The sequence below is a fragment of the Silurus meridionalis genome, chromosome 1 (assembly GCF_014805685.1).
Source record: "Silurus meridionalis isolate SWU-2019-XX chromosome 1, ASM1480568v1, whole genome shotgun sequence".
NCBI classification, from domain to species: domain Eukaryota; kingdom Metazoa; phylum Chordata; class Actinopteri; order Siluriformes; family Siluridae; genus Silurus; species Silurus meridionalis.
Window position 1 is genome coordinate 34295743 of NC_060884.1, and position 12824 is coordinate 34308566.

Sequence of the window (12824 nt, forward strand, 5' to 3'; positions counted from 1 at the left end):
TGTGTATGTGTCGTGTGTTTTGAATGTGCTGTGTATTTGTTGTGTTTGTTGAATGTGCTGAGTGTATGTGTGTGTGTGTTGAATATGCTGTGTGTATTTGTTGTGTTTGTTGAATGTGCTGAGTGTATGTGTTGTGTGTGTTGAATGTGCTGAGTGTATGTGTGTGTGTGTTGAATGTGCTGAGTGTGTGTTATGTGTGTTGAATGTGCTGAGTGTGTGTGTGTGTTGAATGTACTGTGTGTATGTGTATGTGTGTGTTGAATGTGCTGTGTGTATGTGTTGTGTGTGTTGAATGCTGAGTGTGTGTTGTGTGTGTTGAATGTGCTGAGTGTGTGTATTGTGTGTGTTGAATGTGCTGTGTGTATGTGTTGTGTGTTGAATATGCTGAGTGTATATGTTGTATGTGTTGAATATGCTGTATGTATGTGTGTTGAATATACTGAGTGTGTATGTTGTGTATATTAAATATGCTGTGTGTATGTGTATGTATGTGTTGTGTGTGTTGAATATACTGTGTATATATGTATGTATGTGTGTATATGTTATGTATATTGAATATTACTGTGTGTATATGTATATATTATATGTGTTGAATATGCTGTATGTATGTGTGTGTATGTTGAATATGCTATGTATATATATATGTGTATGTGTATGTATATTATGTATATATTATGTATATATATGTATTATGTATATTAAATGTGCTGTGTATATATGTGTATATATATTATATATATATGTATGTGTATATATGTATATGTGTGTGTTGAATGTGCTATGTGTATATGTTATTATTATTAGATATGCTATGTATATATATATATGTATGTGTGTATTGAATATGCTGTGTATATATATTATATATATTGAATATACTGTGTGTATATATGTTGTGTGTGTTGATATGTGCTGTGTATATGTATTATGTGTATTGAATGTGCTGAGTGTATGTGTTGTATGTGTTGAATATGCTAGTGTATATATGTTGTGTGTATTGAATATGCTGTGTATGTGTGTTGAATGTACTGTGTATATGTTGTGTATATTAAATATGCTGTGTGTGTGTGTATGTTATGTGTGTTGATATGCTGAGTGTATATGTTGTGTGTTGAATATGCTGTGTATGTGTATATTAAATGTACTGTGTGTATGTGTTGTGTGTTGAATGTGCTGTGTGTATGTGTTGTGTGTTGAATGCTGTGTGTATGTGTTATGTGTATTGAATGTGCTGTGTGTATGTGTTGTGTGTGTTGAATGTGCTGAATGTGTTGTGTGTGTGTTATGTATATTAAATGTACTGTGTGTATGTATGTGTATATTAAATGTGCTGTGTGTGTGTGTGTGTGTGTGTGTAGGTGTATGTGTATGTGTGTGTACCTGTATTGGTATTTGTGTATTAGTAAGTGTGTTAAACTCTGAGTGCCGTAACATAACGTAATTATGTTGTGTGTAACTGAATTGGGGGCGGGGCTTCCAACAAGCTCAATGTATGCAGATGTTCACTAGCAACACTAGCAAGAAATGTTTAGCTACTGACCCTGAGCTAATTTCGTACAGCTAATGTTAGCAACAAACCAAATTGCGGTTGTCATGGAAAAGTTAGCGCTAAGTGAATCAGGAGAGTGTAAATGTTGGCTGGTGTGAGCTGGATCATGTTGATGTTTGATAATAAAGGTAGATTGAGTATGCGGTATAAGCCCAACCCATCTCATTTGCTTATTCATGAATATTTTTATTTTATTTAAATTTTCATTTCATTGGCTGGGAATTCTCATGGCTTTTTTAATTATGATGATGAAATATTAACGACAGAAAACATTTTTTTTTACCCGTTTTCTGTTTCTTTCATTTTATCAGTGTTCTATTTTGACACTCGGTTTGGACGTGGACTCGGGGTCAAAGGTCACTCTAATACACGTGAACAGTCGGTGATGACTCAGTGTCACTCTGACATCACTAATGTTTACATCACCACACACACAACCTTTATTCACTAAACTAAATTAATTCTAATGAGTGCAAAAGTTTCTACCCCCCCCCTGCTTTTCCTAATGAGGAAAAAAGTCTCGTCTTTAATTTACAGGTACAGAAAAAAACAATTATTCCCAGAAGACTGATGTAAAATACGGGTTTGTGTGGGAATGAGATAAAATATGTAAATATGTACAGGCAGATGAGTTGTGCAAAAATTTGTACCCCCTCTCCTCCTTTTATTATTGTTTTGTGATGTAAAAATAACATGCAATGATTCTTAATTTTACACATGTTCATATCACATACACATGATGACAAAAGCAAAAGAAAATATTTACACTACTAAATAGAAACGATTTCAAAAATAAGATATATGTTTTATTATTATTTTTCTTATATAAATGTAATTGTATGTATTGTGACGTTTTTTCCATAACAAGGGGGGAAAAAAATTTTTTTTCTCCTTGGGGTGCACAAACTTTCGCACTGGGTTGTACATATGGAATGTATAAAGGCAGAGTGCTCAAGGTCGAGCGCTTGGCTCTGCCCGGTGTTAACTTTGTCCTGTTTTCCATAAGGGGGAGATTATAGATTCTAGATAGTGGTGAGTCATTTTCTCCTCACGTGTCCTGAAACGTTTTCACGTGTCCCTCACGCATCTAACATGACTGTGCTGTAACCCAGAGCTCGATCTTTAATCACCTGCTCATTGTTTCCTCCTGAAATAAAGTGCAGTGGGGGTGAAGCCACATCACTTTACTATTTTTTACTACGTATAATATCCGGAAAAACTCGACCTTTACGAAGCAGTGACACTGGAGACTCCTTTCTTAACCGATAAATCAACCTCTTTTAGAAGGTCAAGCATCCCAGCCACACCGAGCTGCCACGTCTGGGCCCCTGAGCAAGGCCCTTAACCCCAGAGCTGGAAGAAGTACACAAAGCATGTAGTTGAGATAAAGTAGATTCACTCTGTAAATTATGACTCCAGTAAAGTAAAAGTGTCCATTTAAACATTCACTTAAGTAAATGTAAAAAAGTTTTATTCCTTTAAATGTACTTAAGTATCCAAAGGAGTGATTTATTATAACTCTATTGTTCCTGTGATCATTTTTTTCACAAGATTTTTCACTTAATCACCTCAGTTTATGTGTAAAGACTCGAATGTGACTCTCAGCACATTGATCTATTAATAGAATGATATTAAAGACTCAAACACTGATTGATTTCTATTACAATTATCATGAACACAAAACCTTCTTTTCAACTACTTCAAAATAAAAACGTGTAAACGAGGTCACGTGTGTTGTGGTGAGTTTAAGTCTGGAGTTTCTTCATCATTTATTCCTCTCTAAATGTTCTGCTTGATGTTGAACTGATGCTGAACTGTATGTTGGTGATCAGTAGATACACCGAGCGCCGATCAGAACACGTGTAAAACAGAGCGTGCGCTCGATCCTGATTGGTGACTCGCTGCGTGTTTCACCAGTTACGTTTTTATCCTCATTAATAAAAAGGGACGACTGATTTCACTACATTTTGTTGAGTAAAAAGTCAAATATTTGACTTTGAAATGTAGTGAAATTAAGTCTCCCCACAGTAACGAGTTAAATTTACGTTATTACTGTTCACCACTGTATGAATGAGATAAATGTAAGTCGCTCTGGATAAGGGCGTATTCCGAAATAGCGTAAATGTAAACGTTATTAGGGCTTCTGACCAATAAGAGTCCAGAACTGAAGAGTGATGTATTTCTGCCGTTTATGCTAATGTTTACTATTTGCAATGTTTTTATTGTAATAAAAGCGTACGGAAAAATGTTGCAGTACAGTCGCTCTTTTTTACGGGAATGTAACACTAGCAAACTCTCCAAACCCTGAGAAACTCACATGAAGTCACCTGTGTGCTTCAGATCAGATCAGTTCACTATCAGAACCACAGAAACGTCTGATTGTCTGCCAACCAATCAGAACCGTTTCTGATGAATGCTTTGACCAATCATTAACCCCCTAGCTTTCATCTCGCTAACTCTGCGTTTAACATTCACACTACACACCGTATTGCACAATGTGTTTTCACTATTTTCTCTTCCTCACCTACAAGTGGGTCAAAAAACAGGTCACATGGTCTCATGATCATATGACATGCAAAGGTCAGAGTTTGAACAGTGAAGTGAAGAAGACAAAATCCACCAATCAATGGAGCCGATCAGAGGTCAAGGCGAGCGAGAGAAAAACAATGAAAGAACTCTGGTTAAGCCACACCCACCAAAAACACACAGCATCGTATGCTTTGTTTAATAATTAATCAGAACGCTAATTTAGCTAGCAATGCTAATCACGTTTCATCGCTCTGTTCACTGTTCATATTTCCAGAGGCCTATATTAAGAGGTCACACGACCTTAGTACGAAAAAAAAAAACAGGTTTTCAGGTTTTTTTTAATTATATATAAATAAATAAATAAATCTTTTAAAAGCATTAATAACCCAATGAGCTTTAAATCTGCAATGAAAGGGAAATTAACCCTTGGTAGATGTTGCGTTCTGTGTTTCCACCTCAGAAATCTTATAAGGAACCTGTTTAGGAACCAAGAAAATAGAAACTTCATGAGCTTTATCTGAGCATCCACCACAGAATCCAATATAGATTTCAGAACCAGGAAATGGTTTATTTCCTGTTCAAGGATTAGTAATGTATTGAGGGGAGGAGCTTGCTGATTGCTGAATGGGGATTGGTCAATCTCCCTTTTTTTTTTTTACCTTCTACACTAACTAAGCAATAGGTGAGGCGCAGGTTCGTGTTCTACAAACGTGTGCAACATGATGACATTCAAGTCGAGAATTGTTTGAAATTTACGCAAAAAAAATCCATTAAAACCACAATAAAGAAATAAATCAATAAATTAGAAACAGGAAGGACAATTTAACTATATTATAGGAAAAAAATTTACTGTGTTTTTTTTTTTTTTTTTTTTTTTAACCTGCTTCAACAAATTTAAACCAAAAATCTTCCGTTATAACAGGACAGAAGTTTTTTTTATTTTTATATATATATATATATATATATATATATATATATATATATATATATATATATAAACGTGACATTTTGTCACATGTAAAAATCTTTTTTCTCTGGACTGGTTACTAAAATAAACCTCTGAACAAACAGCACCTTGCATCCTAAATGCGCTTTATTTAGTGGTTTAGGTGTTGGACTCCTGATCACAAGGTTGTGAGTTTAAACCCAGCTACACTAAGGTGTCACTTCTTGGCCCCTGAGTAAGGCCCTTAACCCTCAACTGCTCAGTTGTATAAATGTAAGTCCCCCTGGATAAGGGCATCTGAGAAATGCTGTAAAAGTCCTTGTTTCAGTGTATTTGTGGTATAAATGGATGGATCGTGAGCGTGGGACTCGGCGTTGTGTTGAGGTTCTCGCTCTGGCTGTAATAACTTGCTGTATTATTTAAGAGTTTTCTCCACCGGCTGTTGAAAGTGCGAGTCAATCACTCAGGAGCTCGGATAATCAAAGAAAATGAGTTTTCCTCGCTTGCTGGCTTACTGATTGATACGTGTGTGTGTGTGTGTGTGTGTGTGTGTGTGTGTCTGTGTGTCTGTGTGTGTGTGTGTTTGTGAATACCTGTAGCAGTTTTTCTACAGGAACACCGTTAGCGTTAATCCAGGAATTCCTATATAAGTAATGTTTATTCAGCCCAAGGTGCTCGTGTTCTGTGTCTGGCCTCGGGGCAAATACAGAGCTGTTTTGTGACATCGTGTGCTTGAGATTATTAAAGGCGCGGTCACGCATTCCTTTTTCAACTCATAGCTGGAGTTTGGAAACGTAAACTTCATACATAGAATTTTCGTATTCCTATTTTCATGTGTAGTGAGGGGTGTATATGGGTGGTTGTTTGGGTGTAGTCAGTGTGTATGTGGGTGTATAGGGGTGGGTGTAGTCAGGGTGTATATGGGTGGTTGTTTGGTTATAATCAGGGTGTATGTGGGTGTGTGTATAGGGTTGGGTAATTGTTGTAAGGGTGTATATTGGTGGTTGTTTGGGTACAGTCAGGGTGTATGTGGGTGGTTGTTTGGGTACAGTCAGGGTGTACGTGCATATGGGTGGTTGTTTGGGTCTAGTCAGGGTGTATGTGGTGTGTGTGTATAGGGGTGGGTGAGTGTTGTAAGGGTGTATATGGGTGGTTGTTTGGGTACAGTCAGGGTGTATGTGGTGTGTGTGTATAGGGGTGGGTGAGTGTTGTAAGGGTGTATATGGGTGGTTGTTTGGGTATAGTCAGGGTGTATATTGGTGGTTGTTTGGGTACAGTCAGGGTGTATGTGGGTGGTTGTTTGGGTACAGTCAGGGTGTACGTGGGTGGGTGTTTAAGGGTGCATATGGGTGGTTGTTTGGGTATAGTCAGGGTGTATGTGGGTGTGTGTATAGGGGTGGGTGAGTGTTGTAAGGGTGTATATGGGTGGTTGTTTGGGTATAGTCAGGGTGTATATTGGTGGTTGTTTGGGTACAGTCAGGGTGTATGTGGGTGGTTGTTTGGGTACAGTCAGGGTGTACGTGGGTAGGTGTTTTAAGGTTGCATATGGGTGGTTGTTTGGGTACAGTCAGGGTGTATGTGGTGTGTGTATAGGGGTGGGTGAGTGTTGTAAGGGTGCGTATGGGTGGTTGTTTGGGTACAGTCAGGGTGTATGTGGGTGTGTGTATAGGGGTGGGTGAGTGTTGTAAGGGTGTATATGGGTGGTTGTTTGGGTATAGTCAGGGTGTATATTGGTGGTTGTTTGGGTACAGTCAGGGTGTATGTGGGTGGTTGTTTGGGTACAGTCAGGGTGTACGTGGGTGGGTGTTTTAAGGGTGCATGTGGGTGGTTGTTTGGGTATAGTCAGGGTGTATGTGGTGTGTGTGTATAGGGGTGGGTGAGTGTTGTAAGGGTGTATATGGGTGGTTGTTTGGGTACAGTCAGGGTGTATGTGGGTGTGTGTGTATAGGGGTGGGTGAGTGTTGTAAGGGTGTATATGGGTGGTTGTTTGGGTATAGTCAGGGTGTATATTGGTGGTTGTTTGGGTACAGTCAGGGTGTATGTGGGTGGTTGTTTGGGTACAGTCAGGGTGTACGTGGGTGGGTGTTTTAAGGGTGCATATGGGTGGTTGTTTGGGTATAGTCAGGGTGTATGTGGGTGTGTGTATAGGGGTGGGTGAGTGTTGTAAGGGTGTATATGGGTGGTTGTTTGGGTATAGTCAGGGTGTATATTGGTGGTTGTTTGGGTACAGTCAGGGTGTATGTGGGTGGTTGTTTGGGTACAGTCAGGGTGTCGTGGGTGGGTGTTTTAAGGGTGCATATGGGTGGTTGTTTGGGTACAGTCAGGGTGTATGTGGGTGTGTGTATAGGGGTGGGTGAGTGTTGTAAGGGTGCGTATGGGTGGTTGTTTGGGTACAGTCAGGGTGTATGTGGGTGTGTGTATAGGGGTGGGTGAGTGTTGTAAGGGTGTATATGGGTGGTTGTTTGGGTATAGTCAGGGTGTATATTGGTGGTTGTTTGGGTACAGTCAGGGTGTATGTGGGTGGTTGTTTGGGTACAGTCAGGGTGCACGTGGGTGGGTGTTTTAAGGGTGCATGTGGGTGGTTGTTTGGGTATAGTCAGGGTGTATGTGGGTGTGTGTGTGTATAGGGGTGGGTGAGTGTTGTAAGGGTGTATATGGGTGGTTGTTTGGGTACAGTCAGGGTGTATGTGGTGTGTGTGTATAGGGGTGGGTGAGTGTTGTAAGGGTGTATATGGGTGGTTGTTTGGGTATAGTCAGGGTGTATGTGGGTGGGTGTATAGGTGTGGGTCAATGTAGTCAGGGGGTGTGTAAATAAGTTTCTCACCCCAACCTGCTGTTGTCCTGGTGTAGTCCTGGTGTACATACGGGTGCTGCTGTGGTGCGTGTCTGCGTCTCTCAGCTGCAGCGATTTGCGGTTCGTATTAAAGTAGTTTAATTATTCAGCGCAGTGCAAAAGCCACGTCACGTATGATTTGTGGTTGTGTTTTGATTTTTGGTTCGTGCTGAAGGACGTGGAGATTTCCAGCTGCTCCGTCCGTTATATACAGTCGATTTCTCTGTCGGCTCCGCCCCCACAGTCTGCTTCTGTAAATCAGTAAACCCACTGCTCCCTCTTTCTTTCTCTCCCTCTTTTTCTCCCTCTCTCCATCTGCTCGTCTCTGTAGTGATGGAGTCCACAGTTAGCACGTCCACGCAGGTGCCTGATGAATACGACCGCAACGTTCCACGGATCTGCGGCGTGTGTGGAGACAAAGCTACCGGCTTCCACTTTAATGCCATGACCTGTGAAGGCTGCAAGGGCTTCTTCAGGTACACAGCAAACCACACACACACACACACATACAGGTTTGCGCTTGCAAAAAAGTTTATTTTTATTTGAGATAATTTAACCAGTAAACAGCCTTCTGCATTTCCATGTTCTGCATTTCCACCACAGGAACTTTAAGGAACCTGTTTAGAAGAAACCTCCTATTCAGAAAATCTTTAGTTGAGTTTTCAGTGATTGATTTCTTAAATGATCTTAGAAAATGTTTAGTTCCTGTTACACAGTCAGTACTTTGTAAAGGGGAGGGGCTTGCTGCATGTTGATGTCTGAATGTCACTAATTGGTTGGTTGCACATATTAGCATTTTCTCTGCGTTTACCTTAAGAAGAGACCAGGCGACGGTTGGGGGGACTTTTGGTTCATTAGTGCTTGTGGTTTGATTTGATGTTTCCTCAGTTCCTTACAAAAACCTTTACCTGTAATTGGTTCTCATTTCTGTTTTTACTGTAAAAAAAAAAAAAAAAAAAAGTAATCAGATCAGTTTATTATTGTATTATAATAATTAAGTTTGGAAGAAAAGCAGGGATGGTTGGCGTGTCTGAGAGCACAAGTTAGCTCGAAGCTAATCACTTTAATACGTTTTGAACAAAAGTGGTGTATAGATGGATGTAGCCTGTACATTTCGGCTAACTTTGGCTAGGCCACGCCCACAGATAACGATCGTAGCTACATGTTTACTGCATGTTCAGTCATGATTTATTTCTGACCATTGTATTAATAGTATATGAACCCCCTTTTCCTGTTTATTTATACTCATAATATTCAATCATGTATCATTATTTATTCATATCTATCGTATCCTTACCAACCTATACATTTGTAAATATTTTACATGGATGCCAATGCTCTTCTGGTTAGATGCTAACTGTATTCTGTTGGTGTGCACATTGTACAATAATTCTAATCTAATTTATAATGTGTCACGTCGCTTCGAAATGACATCGTAATTTCAGAGATTCTACACAAAGCTCTTTACTTTTCAAAATACGAAAGACACGCCCACAGTGCCACAATGTTAATCACGTTCTAAACACTAAAGCTAATATACCACCCACAGCACTGGTCATGTGTTTACACTCAGCAACTTTCACTGTATTATCAGCTGACGTTTATTTATTCCCAGAAACTCCCAGGTTTGGTGTTCCAGCCTGGAATTTGCAACATTTGCACCTAAACATGGTGCCTTTAGATTGAACATATAAATAAATAAGTGATAAATTCTGTATATACTGTAAAGATGGTGTAAAATACCCGTAGAATCCTGCAGCATATAAGGATCTGCACAAATTCTGTAAATCATTTGGATGTAAAACGCATTTCCGGCATAAGATTTAACAAACCACTGATGTGTGTATTTGTGTGTTAGACGCAGCATGAAGCGCAAGGCCAGCTTCACGTGCCCATTCAGCGGGAGCTGCAGCATCACTAAAGACAACCGGCGTCACTGCCAGTCCTGCAGACTCAAGCGCTGTCTGGATATTGGCATGATGAAGGAGTGTGAGTAATCCCAGCGCCAGCATTTCACACCTTCCTTCACTGTAGCTCACAATACACTCTGAATCCCACTGGACGCTAACGCACAAAAGCTGAGGGACGTTTTTACTCTCGCACCGAGGGGGGGTATTTAAGAAATAAGCACAGAGCTAACGTTACTAAAAACCACGGTCTCCATTTCCATTTCTCTGCCCAACACCTCTTGTTTTCTCACGTCGCAAGAAATCAGTTGCAAACGCAAATTTTTGGACCTTTACCATTCTGTCCTGTTCTGTTCAGTTGCTGTTCAAACTGCTCAATTGTAAGTCGTTGTGAATAATATCATCTACCAAATACCATAAATGTGAAGAGGGTGGGTGTGGCTCCAGTTTGTGGGAAAGGTTGAGCATGACCAGGGTTTCATAGGTGTGGAAACCATTAAGCGGTATAGGGTGTATAGGAGTGATTTGGTGTGGTCAGGATGTGTAGAAGGGTCTGTGGAGTGGTTTGGTGTGATCAGGGTGTGTAGGAGTGGTTTGGTGTGGTCAGGGTGTGTCAGAGTGGTTTGGTGTGGTCAGGATGTGTAGAAGGGTCTGTGGAAGGGGTTTGGTGTGGTCAGGGTGTGTGGGAGTGGATTGGTCAGGGTGTGTAGAAGGGGTTTGGTGTGGTCAGGGTGTTTATGAGTGGTTTGGTGTGGTCAGGGTGTGGGAGTGGTTTGGTGTGGTCAGGGTGTTTAGGAGTGGTTTGGTGTGGTCAGGGTGTGTAGGAGGGTTTGGTCAGGGTGTGTAGGAGTGGTTTTGTCAGGTTGTGTAGGAGTGGTTGTATGTGGTCAGAATGTGTAGGAGTGGTTTTGTCAGGTTGTGTAGAAGTGGTTTGGTCAGGGTGTGTAGGAGTGGTGCAGTGTGGACAGGGTGTGTAGGAGTGGTTTTGTGTCGTCAGGGTGTTTAGGAGTGGTTTGGTGTGGTCAGGTGTGTATGAAATGTTTTTGTGGTCAGGGTGTGTGGGAGGGGTTTGGGCAGGGTGTGTAGGAGTGGTGTGGTGTGGTCAGGGTGTGTAGGAGGGCTTGGTCAGGGTGTGTAGGAGGGATTTGGTGTAGTCAGGGTGTTTAGTAGTGGTTTGGGGTTGTGAGGGTGTTTAGGAGTGGTTTGGTGTGGTCAGGGTTTGTATGAGTTGTTTTTGTGGTCAGGGTGTGTGGGAGGGGTTTGGTCAGGGTGTGTAGGAGTGGTTGTATGTGGTCAGGGTGTGTAGGAGTGGTTTGGTTATGTTGTGTAGGAGTGGTATGGTGTGGTCAGGGTGTGTAGGAGTGGTTTGGAGTGATCAGGGTGTGTGGGAGTGGTTGGTGTGATCAGGGTGTGTGGGAGTGGTTTGGTGTGGTCAGGGTGTGTAGGAGTGGTTTGGTGTAATCAGGGTGTGGGAGTGGTTGGTGTGATCAGGGTGTGTGGGAGTGGTTTGGCATGGTCAGGGTGTGTCAGAGTGGTTTGGTGTGGTCAGGGTGTGTAGAAGGGTCTGTGGAAGGGGTTTGTATGTGGTCAGGGTGTGTAGAAGGGTTTGGTGTGGTTAGGGTGTGTAGGAGTGGTATGGTGTGGTCAGGGTGTGTAGGAGTGGTTTGGTGTGATCAGGGTGTATAGGAGTGATTTGGTGTGGTCAGGATGTGTAGAAGGGTCTGTAGAAGGGTTTGGTGTGATCAGGGTGTGTAGGAGTGGTTTGGTGTGGTCAGGGTGTGTCAGAGTGGTTTGGTGTGGTCAGGATATGTAGAAGGGTCTGTGGAAAGGGTTTGGTGTGGTCAGGGTGTGTGGGAGTGGATTGGTCAGGGTGTGTAGAAGGGTTTGGTGTGGTCAGGGTGTTTATGAGTGGTTTGGTGTGGTCAGGGTGTGTAGGAGTGTTTTTGTGGTCAGGGTGTGAAAGAGGGTTTGGTGTGGTCAGGGTGTGTAGGAGGGTTTGGTCAGGGTGTGTAGGAGTGGTTTGGTGTTGTCAGGGTGTTTGGGAGTGGTTTGGTCAGGGTGTGTGGGGTGGTTTGGTGTGGCCAGGGTGTGTGGGAGTGGTTTGGTGTTTTCAGAGTGTGTAGGAGTGGTTTCCTCAGGGTGTGTAGGAGTGGTTGTATGTGGTCAGGGTGTTTAGGAGTGGTTTGGTGTGGTCAGGGTGTTTAGGAGTGGTTTGGTGTTTTCAGGGTGTGTGGGAGTGGTTTGGTGTGGTCAGGTGTGTAGGAGGGTTTGGTCAGGGTGTTTAGGAGTTGTTTGGTGTTGTCAGGGTGTTTAGGAGTGGTTTGGTGTGGTCAGGGTGTTTAGGAGTGGTGTGGTCAGGGTGGGTGGGAGTGGTTTGGTGTGGTCAGGGTGTGTGGGAGTGGATTTGTGTGGTCAGGGTGTTTAGGAGTGGTTTGGTGTGGTCAGGTTGTGTAGGAGGGTTTGGTCAGGGTGTTTAGGAGTGGTTTGGTCAGGGTGTGTGGGAGTGGTTTGGTGTTTTCAGGGTGTGTAGGTGGGGTTTGGTCAGGGTGTATAGGAGTGGTTTTGTCAGGTTGTGTAGGAGTGGTTGTATGTGGTCAGGGTGTGTAGGAGTGGTTTTGTCAGGTTGTGTAGGAGTGGTTTGGTCAGGGTGTGTAGGAGTGGTGCGGTGTGGACAGGGTGTGTAGGAGTGGTTTTATGTCGTCATGGTGTTTAGGAGTGGTTTGGTGTGGTCAGGGTGTGTATGAGTTGTTTTTGTGGTCAGGGTGTGTGGGAGTGGTTTGGTCAGGGTGTGTAGGAGTGGTGTGGTGTGGTCAGGGTGTGTAGGAGGGTTTGGTCAGGGTGTTTAGGGGTGGTTTTGTCAGGGTGTGTAGGAGGGATTTGGTGTAGTCAGGGTGTTTAGGAGTGGTTTGGGGTTGTGAGGGTGTTTAGGAGTGGTTTGGTGTGGTCAGGGTGTGTATGAGTTGTTTTTGTATTCAGGGTGTGTGGGAGGGTTTGGTCAGGGTGTGTAGGAGTGGTGCGGTGTGGACAGGGTGTGTAGGAGGGTTTGGTCAGGGTGTTTAG

General features: G+C 42.4%; 1 protein-coding gene across 2 annotated transcripts in view; it reads left to right on the top strand.

The window, feature by feature from the left end:
- The window catches only part of vdrb (vitamin D receptor b), a 36449-nt gene that overhangs the window by 10046 nt on the left and 13579 nt on the right, over positions 1-12824 (top strand). For both annotated transcript variants that reach the window (XM_046860602.1, XM_046860591.1), the window contains 2 exons: positions 8189-8333; positions 9716-9846. In XM_046860602.1, coding sequence (XP_046716558.1) covers positions 8191-8333; positions 9716-9846 — 274 coding nt within the window. In that variant the 5' untranslated portion in view covers positions 8189-8190. The remainder of the gene's footprint in view (positions 1-8188; positions 8334-9715; positions 9847-12824) is intronic.